The 17,008-nt window shown below is 50.5% G+C and overlaps 1 protein-coding gene across 2 annotated transcripts in view; it reads left to right on the top strand.

The window, feature by feature from the left end:
• The first annotated feature begins 65 nt into the window (after positions 1-65).
• Positions 66-17,008, top strand: part of ZNRF1 (zinc and ring finger 1) — a 107,135-nt gene continuing 90,192 nt past the window's right edge. Inside the window, exon 1 of one of the 2 annotated variants that reach the window (XM_073307079.2) lies at positions 66-950. In XM_073307079.2, the coding sequence (XP_073163180.1) occupies positions 530-950 (421 nt within the window). In that variant the 5' untranslated portion in view covers positions 66-529. The remainder of the gene's footprint in view (positions 951-17,008) is intronic. The other variant, XM_073307077.2, reaches the window with a different exon arrangement.

Genomic DNA, 17,008 nt, shown 5'->3' with positions numbered 1-17,008 from the left:
TGAGGGGGTTAATGCGGGCTGCGGGGGCGGAGGGAGGCGGGCGCATGCGTCCTGGCAGCCTCTATTGTCTCGCTGCCCCAGCCGCGAGGCGCCGCTGGAGAGAGCGGCCCGGGGCGGAGGCGAGAGAGCGGGCGGCCGGGCGAGGGGCCGGGCCGGGCTGGGCGGCGGGAGGCCCCGCTCCACGGGCAAGGCCCCCTGCGGGGCTGAGCGGGCCGGAGGCTGAGCCAGCCTCGCTGCGGGAGTGCGCGCAGATCGTCCCGGCGGCGGCTAGCCGCCAGGCGGGCGGGCGGGCCTTGCCTGCTGTCTCCCCTTCCTCCCGCCGCAGCTGTGGGCGAGCGGCCGGGGCCTCTCGGCACTTGGCGGGGACATGCCGCAGGCGCGGATGAATTTTAATTCCTAGTTTGCCGTCGCCGCCTCCTCCCTTTTCGTCAGCCTCCCCTCCCCCGCCGAGGGGTGTCCGCAGGGGCTCGGGGCCGAGCGCCCTCCTTCGGGCGGCGCGGAGCGGCAGCAGGCCGGGCCGGGCCCGCCCATGGGCGGCAAGCAGAGCACCGCGGCCCGCTCGCGGGGGCCCTTCCCGGGGGTCTCCACCGACGACAGCGCCGTGCCCCCGCCCGGGGGGCCGCCCCACTTCGGGCACTACCGGGCCGGCGGCGGCGCCATGGGGCTGCGCAGCCGCTCCGTCAGCTCGGTGGCGGGCATGGGCATGGACCCGAGCGCGGCCGGCGGGGTCCCCTTCGGCCTGTACGCCGCGGCGGCCCGGGCGGCGGGCGACCCCGAGCGGGCGCCGGGCGGCGGCGCGGGCGCAGACTCCGCCTACGCCCCTGGTGACGGTTACCAGGAGACCGGAGGCGGTCGCCATGGAGACGGGATGCTGTACCTGGGCCCGCGAGCCTCGCTCGCCGACGCGCTGCCCCTGCACATCGCGCCCCGCTGGTTCAGCGCGCCCAGCGGTGAGTCCCGGGGGCGCGGCCGGGCTGGGTTCGGGATCGGGCTTCGCAGGGGGCAGGCCGCCGGTCTCCTGCCTCGGCGCGGGAAGCCGGAAGGGGGCTTGGGCAGTTGACTGTCGGGCTTGTGTAAGGAAACGCGGGATCCGCTGGAGCTCACTGGGGGCCCGAGGGGCACACTGGCCTGAGCTGGAAAGGAGCAGGTTGCAGCCATGTTCTTTAATTCGGAGAGATTGGGCCCTAGGGGCTCTCCCCAAAGGGGATGATCTGGTTGCCTAGGTTATAGAACTGCACGTGGGCCACACCTGACTCAAGGCAATGCCTGCCCTTTACCTTCCTAGAGTGCCTGGTGTAAGAGTTGAGGCTGGCATTAACTCTTGTGGTCTGTCTCATGGCAGGAGAAAGGGGGAGGCTTCCTAGAGAGAGGATATTGATCTGCCTTCTAGATGTGTCAAATGTGGGTCTAGCAACTTTGACAAAAGTGGTTTGAGGCAGGTGTAAAGTCACTACAGTTTAAGCCATTGGCTTGGAAGGACTGAGCCGGGTTTTGGTATCGTAATGTGAAAGGGGGTTGATTACAGTTCTTATTGTCCAGATGTCCTCAGATAAGAGGAAGGAGAAGAGGGGATCAGGGGAACCTTGGGAAAACGAGAAGTAGGAATTTCTCATTTCCTCTGAGAAGAGGCCAAAGGGGGTTTCCTATCCAATCATCTGGTATGGTTATGATGCCCTGGAGCAACTGGAATGAGAGAGGCAATGGCTTGTCTGGCTTACTTGACTAGACTGGGAAGCCAGTTTGGCACCACTATGGGAAATTTGCTAGGCTGAGGGAAGGGAGGAAGCTCCCTCCCCCATGCCTGACCTCCACTCTTGAACCATTCCATTGGCTGGGCTGGATGGAAAGAACCTGGCTCTTCCAGTGGGACTGTTACTGGCCTGGGACAGGGGAAGAGGTGGGAGCCCTCCCTGCTATGAAGTCATTTCAGGGATGTTGTCGTTTCCTGGAACAATCTGGGACTTCTCTCCCCCTCCGCCCCCTTCCTGAATATTGTAAATGTTCTTGTTATGTGACATGGTTCTGGGAATCTCAGTACATCTTGTGGGAAATGCCTCATTTCAAGAGGGGCTTGAGACTAGGGAGCAAAACCTAGTAGAGGGGAATTGAGTACAAAGCAAGACTCACAGGACTTGCTTCCCACACCTCCCAATCCATAGGGGTTGCTGCAGCCACTTAGATGGATGCTGTCTGGTGTCCTGAGTTAAATCCTAGATTGCGGAGTGCCACAAGCACAGTTACTGCTGTTTACTGCCTGCCTGATTATCTGGGTTAAGTCTAGTGGCTGGAGCACAGGATTGGAAGTTAAGACTCCTGGGGTCTATTCCTAGCTGTCTTGATGTATGACCTTGTGCAAGACACGTTATCTGTGTCTACCTCAGTTTCCATCTCTCTTCTTAAAAAGAAGATACTTCTGTAAGGCATTTTGTGAAAATGCCTGAAAGCTGCTATAGAAATGCAAAGTATCATTCTTGCAGTAGAATCTCACTGATTTGCACCTCCCAGCAAAGGTTTTATTAGATGGCAATGTAGGCCTTTTATTCCTAAGGCTTCATTATGCAGAATATACAGAGAATGCTATCAAGAATACTGTAGTATGTGATGGTACTAGTTCAATTAGAGCCAAGCTACCATTCTCAGCCTCTCTCTGCGAGGCAGAATCTGAATTTTTGAAATGTTTTCTCGCTTCCTAGCTAATTTGCAAAATGAATTTAAAAAAACCTCCTGGGTCTCCCAGTCGTTAGTGTGAATTAGTGAAGGTTTGTGCTTTTACTCGGACCTTAATCCATCCCGTGCTCTGCTGCACACTGGGCTACCCACATTTGCTATCCTTGCCTGTCAACTGTCCTTCTCTCCAAAACTTCCCATTTCATGTTGAGGTGCTTGATGTCATTCAGAACTGTTAGTTTCCATGTTATTTGCTGTCTTCCTCTCCTTCTTATGTTTTCTGGCTTCCATTCAAGGGCGGTTTTTGGTAAGCGTTCTTTTTCCATTCTCAGCACATGTCCCAGCCACTGATGTCTTCTTTTGTAGATTATTTGTGAGAGGGTAATTTTTCAGATTTCTTCATTCGTCTTCCTATCTCTGTTATTCCCAATATTCTTCTCAGACATTTGTTATGAAATGCATCCAGCTTTTGTGTATCTTTCTTGGTAAGTTGCCATGTCTCACTGCTATATGTTGTGATGGTGATAACAATTGCTTTGTACACATTCAATTTTGTCTTGAGGGAGATGTTTTTGAGTTGCCAGATGTTTTTGACAGGTTTCAGAGTAACAGCTGTGTTAGTCTGTATTCACAAAAAGAAAAGGAGGACTTGAGGCACCTTAGAGACTAACCAATTTATTTGAGCATAAACTTTCGTGAGCTACAGCTCACTTCATCGGATGCATACTGTGGAAAGTTTAGAAGATCTTATTATATACACACAAAGCATGAAAAAATACCTCCTCCCACCCCACTCTCCTGCTGGTAATAGCTTATCTAAAGTGATCGCTCTCCTTACAATGTGTATGATAATCAAGGTGGGCCATTTCCAACACAAATCCAGGGTTTAACAAGAACGTCTGGGAGGTGGGGTAGGAAAAAACAAGGGGAAATAGGCTACCTTGCATAATGACTAAGCCACTCCCAGTCTCTATTTAAGCCTAAGTTAATTGTATCCAATTTGCAAATGAATTCCAATTCAGCAGTTTCTCGCTGGAGTCTGGATTTGAAGTTTTTTTGTTGTAAAATAGCGACTTTCATGTCTGTAATCGCGTGACCAGAGAGGTTGAAGTGTTCTCCGACTGGTTTACGAATGTTATAATTCTTGACGTCTGATTTGTGTCCATTTATTCTTTTACTTAGAGACTGTCCAGTTTGACCAATGTACATGGCAGAGGGGCATTGATGTTTTTGAGTCGTTTTTTGAGTCTTTCAAATGCAGCATTTGCCTTCCCGATTCTTCTTCTTCTTCATCTTTTTCCTCAGAACTAGTACCACCTTGGCTGATCATCCCCAGCACCCAGCCCCGCGCACCCACAGTTTCCAAGATACATAAAATTGTCCGCCTTCTCCAGTTTCACCTTCAGTTTTGATTTCTGTCCCTCTAGTCCCCATTAACATGACTTTACATTGCAAAGAAATGTAATCTCAAACCTATCTTCTTCATTACTACTTTTACTTGATATGTGCATTTTTGTAGTCCCTTGGCATCCTCACTGATAAGAGAGATGTTGTCAACAAAGTCTAGATCAAATAGCCTTGAATTGTTCAATTTTAGGCCACGTGTATCACTGTCGCATTGTTTTTACTATTATGCTTTTACTACTGCCCTCTAAAAATTGCATATGAAATGCTTTGCTGTCTGTGTGAAACTCTAGGTATTTGGTCTCTCTGGTGTCTGCTTCAGGGTCCTGTAGGATGTTGTGGGTTTACTCTAAGACATTGATTCCCAAATATTAACAACCTGTGGACCCCTTTCACTAAAATGTCAAATCTCGTGATCCCCCTCCTAAAAATGAATATTTCCAGGGATTTTTCTTCTTCACCTGAGTATAAATTTATAAAAAGCAGTGATCTTGGAAATATAAAATTTGTTTTTATGACATGCTTATTACACTCTTATTAATTATCATTAATGTAATAAAAATACTGTATGAAAAGTGCAACACTCTTCCAAGATCTCACTTTCGTAGCTTGTATCACTTTGAATAAGCCTGTTATAAGACAAGGCTCCTATGTTTCATCAAGGAGTGTCAGTTCCTCCTACACAAGCATTCAGGTCTTGAGCAGTCCAGGCAAACAACACATGTTACAACAAGGCTTAAACTTGTTCTTCATAATAATTTTAAAAACAATACTAGCTGCCTATTTCATTTTAAAAACAGCAAAAAATATCCACCTCCCTTTCCATTTCTTATAAGGAATCTTGAAGTTTAAATCTCCTCAGTGTGATAAATATGCTTGCTTTGATCTGCTTAGCTCTTGGAAGTCCAGGGGCTCTGGGCTGCTGGCCCTGTGCTGCCTGGGGTTCTTAGGGACAGCTCTGTCCACCATTAGGGAATTTTTTCCCGAGAACCCCCTGTAACATTTTGCAAACCCTCAGGGGTTCATGAACCCGTTAGGGAACCATTGATCTAAGAATCGGGGGGTAGCCGTGTTAGTCTGTATCCACAAAAACAACAAGTAGTCCGGTGAAAATTAGATGCAGACAAATATACTGGCACATGAAGAGAAGGGTGTCCCCTCTCTTCATGTGCCAGTATATTTATGTCTACATCTGTAACTTTCACTCCATGCATCTGAAGAAGTGGGGTTTTTACCCACAAAAGCTTATGCTCAAATAAATCTTTTAGCCTTTAAGGTGCCACCGGACTCCTTGTTTTTACTGTTCTAAGAAGTACATTACACTGTTTGGCCTAAGCCAATAACCCTCAATGTGGTGGGTACCCCCTTTGCCACTGAGAAGAGGAGAAAACGGGAGCACAAAAAAAACTAATAATGGAAACTTGTCTGATTTTTGTTTCGGTATTCACCTCCCATGTCTTCTGTGTGCGGACAGGTCTGTGGGGAATTTTGTAAGGGGCAGGTTGGGGGCGGGGGGGAAGCAAGCTATGTGGCTACTGTAGCCTTTTGTTGCCCATGGTTAGAATAGAGTGGGGGAGGGAAATTCAATACACCACAATAGATTGTCCTCTGCAATCCCTCTTCCTCTGTGGTCTCATTGCTGCCTGGAACAAAACCATTCCCCTATTAGCCACAGTGAAAATGCTGAAACAACAAAGCTTTGGTAAATGGAGAGAAGCCTTGATATTGGCTTGGGTGACTTTACCATTCATTTGTTAAGGGGACTTGAGAATGAGAACAGCGGGAGTTGCTGATGCATCGAACCACATTCAGAATCCATGCGTTTCAGTCCTAAATACACTTGGTCCTTTGTTAGAAAATATTTTAATCTGCTTCTACAAGGAGGAACCTTCAGAGGATGTTCCCTCCTTGCAGAACACAACTTATTGTCTGAGGATCTTATTTATATTACAGCAGTGTCAAGAGGCCTCAAATGACATCAGAGCCTCCTTGTTGTGCTAGGCACTCTGCATGCTCCTCAGAAGAGACAGGCTATTTTTACTGAACAGCTGCCTCTGTTGTACTGTTATTTCTCGGGTACAGTGACACCGGGACAATACTACCTCTTAACAGCCTCTAGAGCAGGGGTGGGCAAACTTTTTGGCCCGTGGGCCACATCAGGGTTACAAAACTATATGGAGAGATGGGTAGGGAAGGTTGTGCCTCCCCAAACAGCCTGGCCACCGCCTCCTGACTGCCCCCCTCAGAATTCCCAACCCATCCAACCCCGCCTCTCCTTGTCCTCTGACTGCCCTGACCCCTATCCACACTCCAGCCCCCTGCTCCGTTCCCTGCCCACCCCGAACCTCTGCCCCATCCAACCTTCCTCTGCTCTCTCTGCCCCCGGGATCCTCCACCCCCTTACCATGCCAGAGCCAGCCACGTTGCCGGCGCCGCCTGGCAGGAGCAGTGAGTCAGCGTGCTGGCATCGCTTTGCGCTGAGGCTGTGGGGGAGGGGAGACAGTGGGGGAGGGGCTGGGGGCTAGCCTCCCTGGCCGGGAGCGCAGGGGCCGGGTAGGATGGTCCCGTGGGCGAGATGTGGCCTGCTGGCCGTAGTTCACCCACCTCTGCTTTAGATCTTCCTAGGAGGAGATGTGAAGAGACTGCAGACAGAATGATTCTGTAAAACAACCCTGAGAATGGGTTGGTTAGAGTTTCTTGTCAGACTGGATGCCCTCTCCTTAGGGAAGGAGCCTCCATTATTTACTAAAATGAATTCCCCTTACTGAGAGGGTTTCCTTAGGGGGGCTTAGCTCCCCAGTTAACCATGGTTGTCCTTTTAACTGGAGCTGTGATTGGCAAGTCATGGTCTTATTTGGTGGTTATGGCCTTTCTTATGCTTCATTTGATTAGGAGGCCACAAAGTCTCCTATAACATGTGGATTTGTTTTTAGGATGTTGGCTTTTCATAAGATAGAGAGTAGAGGATGATTTGTTTGGAGTTTTTTTGTGGGGGAGAACAAATGGTAGGAACTAACTCCTCTAGGCTTTGTCACAGAAGCCGGTGCTAATACACAATTATGAAGGGCCACAGTAAAATGAAGAACGTATGGCTGGCTGACATATCCCCAGCCTTGTATGGGCATGTGTACCTCAATCCATGTCATGCTGATGCCCCCCCCCCCCCCCCCAGCTTCATCACAGGAAGTTGTGAGACTTATACAAGATGTAAATGCCCTAAATGCATCTGGAAAATCCACCAGCAGCAGCCCCAGAATTCCCGGTCCTTGAAAGTCTGAAGCTCCTTGAAAAGCCAGATCACTTTATATGATACCCCTCTGCTGATCTCAGGAGATGCCCAGCCATTTGTGTTTTGGTTTGCTGTGTCTTGTTAGGAGTATCATAAACTTTCTGTGCATCAGCTCTGATGGGACACACCTTATATGTGACAGGTTTCAGAGTAACAGCCGTGTTAGTCTGTATTTGCAAAAAGAAAAGGAGTACTTGTGGCACCTTAGAGACTAACCAATTGATTTGAGCATGAGCTTTCGTGAGCTACAGCTCACTTCATCGGATGCAAGTGAACTGTAGCTCACGAAAGCTCATGCTCAAATCAATTGGTTAGTCTCTAAGGTGCCACAAGTACTCCTTTTCTTTTTACATTATATGTGACAGGTTTTAGAGTGGCTAAACTGTTGTCTTGGGCATTGTAAGCAGTTGAGCCATTTAAACACATTCTTGCTGTGAAAGTCTCCAACCTGTATTTGCACAGTGAACCAATGGGTTCTCTGCAGCTTCTCCCACCACAGCACAGAGGGGCTACAGATGTGCACTATACGCATCCTGAGTGTGGGTTTCTGGAGGAGACAGACCAGAAAGCCCAACATACAGGAAGCTGCTGATTCTAGATCTCTTGCAAAGCAAAGGAACATGTATGTGTTTTTTGGTTGGCTCTTTAGAAGGCAAGTGGAGAGTCCCAGCATGTGCATGTCTGTATCGGAAGAGCATATTCTACCTCTAGCCCTGCTCCGTACAGCTAGATAGCAGGCATAGGATGATGAGCTGTAGTGGTAGAACTTGGATGTGGTGGGGCCTGAGGTCCCAGAGCTTTCTCACAGCTGCTGAGTGACTTATTCCAAGATCCTGGCCTGCATTTGAACCCTCTGACTCAAGACCCGAAACCAGCCCAGTCACAAAAAGAGAGCTTTGTTCTGACTTGCCGGTCAGCAAGTTGCTGATGAGCCTTGAGTGCAGCTGTTTTGGTTGGCTTGTACAGATCTCCAGTACATAAATATAACCAATCATCCTCTCCCTCTGCTGGCCCCCACAGCCAGAGTTAGAGAAGAGTGTCTCAAAGTCAGAAGACAGTCACCACCAGGAATTCCACTTTATTAGTGGAAATGTCTGGGGGGCTGTACCTGGGCCACCGTACATTGGCATGGTGCCTGTCACTCTTGCTAGCTGTCTGTTGGGGCTTACAGGTCTGAAGGAGGATCAGAGGTCTGATCTTGACCCACTTCCAACAACTCTGCCCACTGGAGTCCATGGAAGAGAGTGCCTTTTCCCACAGGTCTCGTCTCGTCTCTTCTGTGCCAAACTAGACAGGCCGCAGAGAGCTCATTTAATGAATATCTCTGAGATGGGGAACAAATCTCTTGGTACCATAGTAGCTAAGTGGGCTACCACAAGATAGGGCTAATTAACCTGCCATTAACTTGTGGTAGCCTCCAGATGTGTCCAATAAACAATTTGTGTTTTTCCCTTTGCTAGAACAAATATGCACCAGCTTTTTCTCACTGGATTTGAGCCAACATCTCTGATCATGGAGGCTCATGAGTAATGTACAAGAGACTACAAGCTTAACTCACCTGCTGAAAACCACATTAAAGGAAGGCTAGAGGAACACTGTAAAACAGACAGCCCAAGGTCTGGCTTTCCTTAAAATACGGCTGTGAAGATGTCTGGTTCTCATCGCTTAGCATCCCTGTCACTCCACGGAGGTCCATGGGTTTACTCTTGAGTTACCCGGATATAAGTGTGATCAGAATTAGGCCCCAACTCCCATTTTGTATTCCTCAGTGCCCTTGTGAGGTAGGTTAGCAGGATTTAACCCTGTCTAAAAGACTGGGGAACTGCCGATGGAGAGGTGAAATAGGTTGCCCATGATAGCCCAGGTAATGGCTGAACTGGTAGGAGAACCCAGGAGCCGTGACGCAAGTTCCCTGCTCTAAGTGCTAGTATACTCCTCCTCTTTGAAAGTGACTGTTTAAAAGAGATGAATGCCATTAAGTGTTGGTGGCAGTAGAAGTTGCCCATTTGCTGAGGGGAGACATGTGCTGCACCCTTCCAGATCCAAACAGAAGCAGTGGGTCTCTTCTCCATTGTCAGATGTGAGTGTGATGGGGCACACCAAAGCAATACTTTCTTGTACCTTTGCTGTCTTCCCAGGCTGCTGATGTGGCTGTATCATCAAAGAGAAGTGCCTGAGTGGATTGCTGCCGAGTGCTTTTGGGGCTTGCAGTAACTCTAGTGCTGGGGGGCCAAAGTAACTCCGGAAGCTTGTTCACTCCCTGGCATGCTGCTGTTGTGCCTGTGAGCCAGTTGGAGTGGCTTGTTTGTCATACCTTGTGCCAGAGTGTGAGTGAACAGGCCCAGCCTCTGGAATGTGCCTGGAGGAGTTTCAGGGGCTGTCTGCTCCTTCCTCCTCTGGAGTCTTTGCTTGGGCTGCCTGGGGTGTGCAGTGCTGTGAACCCCACCCCTTCCCTTGCCTGCGGCTAGTCTGAGTGCTCGCACCATCCCCCTCCAAACTCTTCTGATCAACTGCTTCTCTGCAAAGATGAATGTCTTAAGGGAAACGTTTCAGAGGAACAGCCGTGTTAGTCTGTATTCGCAAAAAGAAAAGGAGTGCCAAGCAGGAGTATGGGGAACAGCTGCAGGAAGTCAGTGATCATGGTGGCCTGGACTCTGTAAAAACACCACCTGATCCTTGTGCAGTTGCGCACCACTTCCTTTGGGCAAAGCAAGAGAGCCTGCAGGCTTCCTGTGCTACTCTGCTGATGTGTGCTGGGTTAGGGGGCCTAGCAGGCTTCCTGTGGGGATGGGGGACGGGACACTAAAGAGGAAAAACCAGTCCTTCCCCCTCTCAGAACTGGACAGCTTCCCAGTGCTGGTTCCTGCAGTGCAGCGGGCTGGTCCTGTGAGGTGCTAAGCACCCAGATCCCAGCCAAGAGAGAGGAAGTTGAAGATGCTCAGTATTGCCTGAGCCCATAGCGTGTATCTAAGGCACCCCTGGCAGTTGATGTTTTCAAGAGGAGACTGCTGGGACCTTTGCTTATCCTGCACTATTCTGAGATAGCGTAATCCAAGAGCTTGGGTGACACCTGTGTAGCCAGCATCTACTGGGCACAGACTGCAAGATACAGGAGTTTGGGTGGCAGCAACCAGGATCTCTGGAGGATCCTGGTTGGGAGCCACTTACTATCTGCTTGTGTTAGTGGCTGTGTAAAGTGCTGCTCACTTTCTCTGGGTACAGAAGCCTCCCAGCCCAGGTGCACAGAATCACATGACAGGGCTCAAGCAAGCACACTAAAAATAGCTGTGTGGATGTTGTGGCACCAGTGGCATCTTGGGCTAGTTACCCAAGCATGAACCTACCCGCCCAGCTGAGTCTGAGCTCTAGTACATATGGCCAGCTATAGTGTGAGGCTGTCTGCTTGAGCTGAACAGCTCGCTCGCAGCTGCAGTGTCTAAGTATCCTGTGTGACTTGGCAATGCAGACAGTCCAGTGTGATGTGCTTCTGAGGAAGTAGCATATGGGGCTACTCTGAGCATAGTGCGGTGACTTGTAGGGGATCTGAAGGGAGCTGCGATAAAAGGCAGGGATTTCCACGTTCATTAATGAATCCAAAAGCAACTCCAAAGCCTGTTGCAGCTTGCTTAAAAACTCTCTTGTCTCACATAGCAGCTGACCCTTTAAATGCTTGCAGAGATGCCAAAGCTCACCGGTGTGCTGGCAAGAGAGCTTGCAGTGACCCGTCGCCAGGCCAACTGCTAGATGCTGCCTTGGTTCCTTCCAATCGAGCTGAGGCATGCATTGCTGAGTGAGTTGTGTTGTCCCACCCCCCAACACACTCTTGCGTCCTGTGTGCAGAGGAGACGTTTCTTCAGAAGACCAGGGTTGTGAGCACTGAGCTCAGTATGTAACTTGGTGGCACGGTACAGAGGCTGATGTGGAGCTCTGAACTGGAGGAGACTGAGTGTCCCCTTCTTTCTGCACTTACCTACTCCCAAGGTGTCTCCTGGGTCACCTCGTGTGTCTGGGTGCAGAAGGGGAGCTGGGCCGGGGCTGGCATAGCAGGGTGGTGTCAGGTGAGGACTCCGGGATGTTGGTAGAGCTGTGAGGTCTCCACAATCTGGGGTGCAATAGCAGAGCTATGTGCTGGGAGCTCTCCCTGCCCCAGAGCTCTGAGGCTGTTACTTCGTCAAAGGCAGCTGCAGCTCCCATTTTCTGCAGAACTAAAATACACCAAATATCCAAGCAGACAAATGCACTGGCCACACTGAATTGGGACAGGGCAGTGACTCCAGTGGAATCTCTTCTGGCTTGTGGACAGTCCAGATGATGAACCAATGTCCAGGTTGGATAGCTGTTTGTTGTCACCTGCTGTGTTTTGCAGGCTTGTGCTCTTCAATCTGCCCCCTGTTTCTGGCTACAGTCTCACTGATTCCTGTACACTGTGAATAAAGGAGCTAATAATTGAATTTCCAGTTTGCCTTTATGTGTGCAAGAGCCATGATCAGGGTCAGGGAGGGCTTAGTTTGTGCTAGAAGCTTAGGAGGAGAATTTCAGAGACCGATGTAGATGCCTAACTCCCATGGATGGTCAGTGGGAATTAGGCACCTCGTGACCACTTGTGCCTTTGAAATTCTCCCCACTTTCCATCAGGGTGGGGTGGGAATCTGTCCAGTTGTGAATGGACAGAAACATCAGCCACATCCCCCGTCTCTTGCATATGGGATGTGTGTACTGGGCTAACTGTCACTGCCAACTGGACATTGTTACAGCTTGATGCCAAGACACTTGGCCTCGTGAGGTGTTGCTGATCTGTCTTTGGCTAGTGGCTCCTCGTGCTGTAGCTGCCCTTCTCACTCCAGTGGCCCTCTGCTGGAGTCGCGTGGACTCGGTAATGAGGTCACTTCTGCTTTATGGGAGGCTGTGCTGTCTGGAGCGCGCTGCCCGTCGGTGTTGAGATTTCAGAGTGTTTTAGTTCCTGGTTTATTCTTGTGGCTCTTGGTATCGAAGATGTTTCCATGTCTCCTCCTGCACCATAAATAGCACTAAAGACCTACAGTGAATTCCACCCTTGGCGTTAGCGATGTCTGGGTGTTTCTCTGTTCGTTGTGTGTGTTACTTGCCACCCCCCAAGCGAGACTGCTTTCAAATCTCTGCCCTTCAAATTCAGGACCTGTTAGTGTCAGCAAAGACCATGGAAAAAAGAACAGGACGACGTGTGGCACCTTGGAGACTAACCCATTTATTTGAGCATGAGCTTTCGTGAGCTACAGCTCACTTCATCATCGGATGCATGCCATGGAAACTGCAGCAGACTTTAAATATACACAGAGAATATGAAACAATACCTCCTCCCACCCCACTGTCCTGCTGGTAATAGCTTATCTAAAGTGATCATCAAGTTGGGCCATTTCCAGCACAAATCCAGGTTTTCTCACCCTCCACCCCCCCACACAAATTCACTCTCCTGCTGGTGATAGCCCATCCAAAGTGACAACTCTCTACACAATGTGCATGATAATCAAGTTGGGCCATTTCCTGCACAAATCCAGGTTCTCTCACCCCCTCACCCCCCTCCCAAAAACCACACACACAAACTCACTCTCCTGCTGGTAATAGCTCATCCAAAGTGACCACTCTCCCAACAATTTGCCTGATAATCAAGGTGGGCCATTTCCAGCACAAATCCAGGCTTTCTCACCCCCCCCCTTTTTTTTTTCCAGAGAGAGAGAGAGAGACACACACACACACACACACACACACACACACAAACTCGCTCTCCTGCTGGCAATAGCTCATCCAAACTGACCATGGGTCATTCCTGATACAGCACAACCTCTTGGGTATGCCTCTGCCACTGGGGAGAGAACAAAGGCCCTTCCTTAAAGGCTGGAGGAGGGGCTGTCTGTGATTCATGCGGGAGTCTCTCTGTGGGAAGTGATGGAGCTGCATTTCCTCAGAAGTATGCTGCAGAGGAGCTAGCCCAACCTCTCAAACCATTCATCAAAGGGCCTGCACATCCCTTAACCAAGGATGGGAAAGCGGCACGAACACCAAATACACACAGGTGATCTGGATGCAGAGCCCTTAAATAAATGATGGCTGGTGGGGAGGGGAGACCAAGTCAGTGCAGATCAGGACTGGCTTTTGGCCACTCTTTAATATTAAAGTTGGCACTTGTGTGGGATCAGGTCAGGCTGAGCATTCTGCCCTGCTCTGTAGCTCTTGCTGGTTGCCGGAGGCACTGTCCCCACTAGGAAAAACTGAGTTCCCTTCCCACTCCATTTTTCATTTGACTGCTGTCCAGTGGCATAATCCCCTCATTCCTTCGATGAGCATCAGTTCAGCCATGTGTGGCGCATCCTCCCATCCATATTGCTGTGCTATCTGGGCCCGGTTTATGATTTTTCTGCCTGTAATCTCTCTGCCTCTAAGCTATTGTCCTTTGGTCCCTGTTAGGAATTTGCCATGAGTTACAGCTTTTGTCTGTCTCATTGGGAATAGTTACTGTTCACCACTTTCTTTGTACATCAGTTTTTTTGTTTAAATTGTACACTTCCTTATGGGTGATTTTTTAAAATATTTTCATGCACATTGATATTTGCTAACCTGCACACCCAAAAAAAGAGGGGTACGGGTTACCAATAGTACAGTACAATGGTATCCTAAGCCCAGTGAAATAAGCTTGGCAGGGGGAATCTCTAATCCCTGCTCAGCTCCAGCTGCTTCTGCTTGTGATTCGTGGCCCTTTGGTTTGGGCTCAGGTAGCACAGAGAAGACGGCCTAAGAGGAAGCCATGATTGCTGTAGAGGGCAAGATAGGAACAGCAGGGCAGGGCTGTATCTGGAGCCAAAGGTGGCACGCAAGCCAATTTTTACTGGCACGCTGCTGCCAGCTGGGGTCCTGGCTGCTGGCCCTGCTCAGCCTGCTGCCGGCCTGAGTGAGTGGAACCCCAGGCCAGCAGCAGCTGATTGGGGCCGGCAGCCAGGACCCCGGCTGGCAGGGGCCGGCAGATGGAACCTTAGACTGGCAGCGGGCTGAGCTGCTCAGCCCGCTGCCAGTCTGGGGTTCTGGCTGCCAGCCGGGGTCCCGGCCATCGGCTCAGCTCAGCCTGCTGCTGGCCTGGGGTTCCAGCCGCCTGGCCCTGATCAGCTCTCCTGCCAGCTTGGGGTACCGGCAGACAGCCCAGGGCTCTGCTCCTGGCCTGGGCCCAGCGCTCTGCAGCCCTTATCAAAAATTACACTACAATTAGCTTAAAAACTTACTGTTATACACAGTTTTTTAAAGTAATTGTTTCATCAAACCTATATTTATTAACATACATTTTTTAACAAAGTAGTTGTACATATGTGTCTGTACTTAATTTTGTGTTTTCAATGATTTACCTTCTAAAAAAATCTCACGTCTTGCACCCCCAGAAAAGGCGTCTTGCACCCCACATTAAGAACCACTGTACTAAGCTGATAAGATCTGCATTTTAATTTAATGTTAAATGAAGCTTCTTAAACATTTTTAAAACCTTTTGTTTACTTTGCATACAACAATAGTTTAGTTACATACAGTAATATAGAGAGAGACTTTCTAAAACGTTAACATGCATTACTGGCACGCAGAACCTTAAATTAGAGTGAATAAATGAAGACTCGGCACCCCCCTTCTGAAAGACTCGGCACACCATGTCTGTAATAAGCCATCAGACCCAAGCAAGGCTCCTTGCTATCAGGTACTGTTTTGTGGTGAGATCTCTGCACTCTGGAATAGCAGCATCTGTGACTGTTTATTTGTGGCATAGGCTGGTGCTCTGGGTAGAGGTATTGCAGTGCACTGAGTTTTGGGGGAGAGACTGCAAGGGGCTTCCATTACAGAGAAGGGCAAAGCAATCCGGGTGACTGGTTTAGCTCAGGGGCAGGCAAACTTTTTGGCCTGAGGGCTGCACTGGGTTTCTGAAACTGTATGGAGGGCTGGTTAGGGGAGGCTCCCCAAACAGCCAGGCATGCAGCCCCTCCCCTGCTTCTTGCCCCATCCACCCCTCGCCCCTAACCGCCCCATGACAGCTCTCCTTGAGACTCCTGCCCCATCCACCTCCCCTCCTTCCTGACTGCCCCCTGGGATCCCTGTCCCCATTCAACCCCCATTCCCTGCCCTCTGACCCCTGTCCATGCCCCTGCCCACCCCCTGAACTCCCCTGCCCCCTTACCGCACTTCCTGGAGCACCGGTGGCTGGCAGCACGGCTGCACCAGGTCATGTAGCCACGCTGCACAACACAGAGCACCGGGTCAGTCCAGGCTCTGCAGCCTTGCCGCCCAGAGCATTGCACCTCATGGCTGCGGGGGAGAGGGGCTAGCCTCCTGGGCCAGGAGCTCAGGGGCTGGGTAGGATGGTCCTGCAGGCTATAGTTTGCCCACCTCTGACCTAGCTGCTGCGAGTGTTGCTTGAACAATAACAGTAACTGTACCCTACAAGTAAGTGTTGCGTTGGCTGTGTAGCCAGCCGGCTGCTGCTGCTTTACCAAGGGAGCATCTCCCTGCCTTCAGACTGGCGGATCTGTCGTAGGCAGGACCCTGAACAGCTTCTCTGTGCTTGTCTGGGAGAGGGAGAAGTGCTTCAAGGCTTCAGTTGCAGTACTGTGTCTCTTGAAAACGAGGCTTACGTAAGCCACCTCCAGCAGCCTTACCCATGCTGAGAGAGTCAGCAGGAAATCAGCTGGCAGTCCTGCTCCAAAGCCAGAGTGTGAATCTGTCTGGTTTGACTCCATTGGACTGCAGAGGTGCAACCACAGCACAAATGGTGGAGTGTAGTGGGGAGACTGGGGATTGGCAACCCAGGAGAACAGCCATATGAATGGGGCACCAGCAAGGTGACACATCTGTGCGGAGTATGCATGTCCCTCTATCCTGCCCCTCCATCAGGTGCTATTGTATTGCATTTCTGTTGCCCGGCCTGTGTGGAACTTGTGCTTTCCCTGCATCTGCCAGAAGCAGGCTTGTGTCTATGCTACTGTGGAAGCGCTGGCTGTAGATTGGCACCTCACTGTTATGTCCAACATCATGTTCCTCGCTGACGGCCAGGGGACAGGATTTCCTACAAAACACCTGTGCTGCTCTTTGGGTGGCCAAGAGGCTCTATCTCCCATATATGTAAAATCTGCCTCTTTTCTGAAAGTGAGGCGGAAGGAGCTGGAGCCAGACCTGGCATGCAGGCTGGCTCTGTGCATGCTTCCTCCACTTAAGGGCATAAGATTTAGCACTGCGCCCCCAATCCTGACCTGCAGCACTCCTTGCTTCTCCAGTCCTGGGTCCAGCCTGCACCTCTGCCAGTGCACAGCACTCCCTGCTCGTCCAGCGCTGGGGTCCTTGCAAGGGCCTGCCAGTGCACCTCAACCCTGACATGCTGCACTGCCTGCTACCCCAGTGCTGGGGCTCTGAACTGGCTAAAACATCATTGCAGCTGCATGATGTGGATGCACTTCTTGTTTGAACCCTGTTCCCTAGAGATGAAAAGGCACTGTAGAAGAGCATGGTGCTACTTCAACCCCTGTGACATCCCCCGTGTGGTGGGGGTGGAGGGGGCTTTCCTGGCTTGTGCTCACTCTTGCAAGGCTACTTTTACAACAGTCTGGACTGTGCAGCCAGTGTATCACTATGTAACGCGCGTGGTGTACACAC

This window comes from Lepidochelys kempii, chromosome 12, assembly GCF_965140285.1.
Source record: "Lepidochelys kempii isolate rLepKem1 chromosome 12, rLepKem1.hap1, whole genome shotgun sequence".
Classification (NCBI taxonomy): Eukaryota; Metazoa; Chordata; order Testudines; family Cheloniidae; genus Lepidochelys; species Lepidochelys kempii.
The sequence above is the reverse complement of the archived record's forward strand: the minus strand, read 5'-3'. Positions and strand labels throughout refer to the sequence as shown.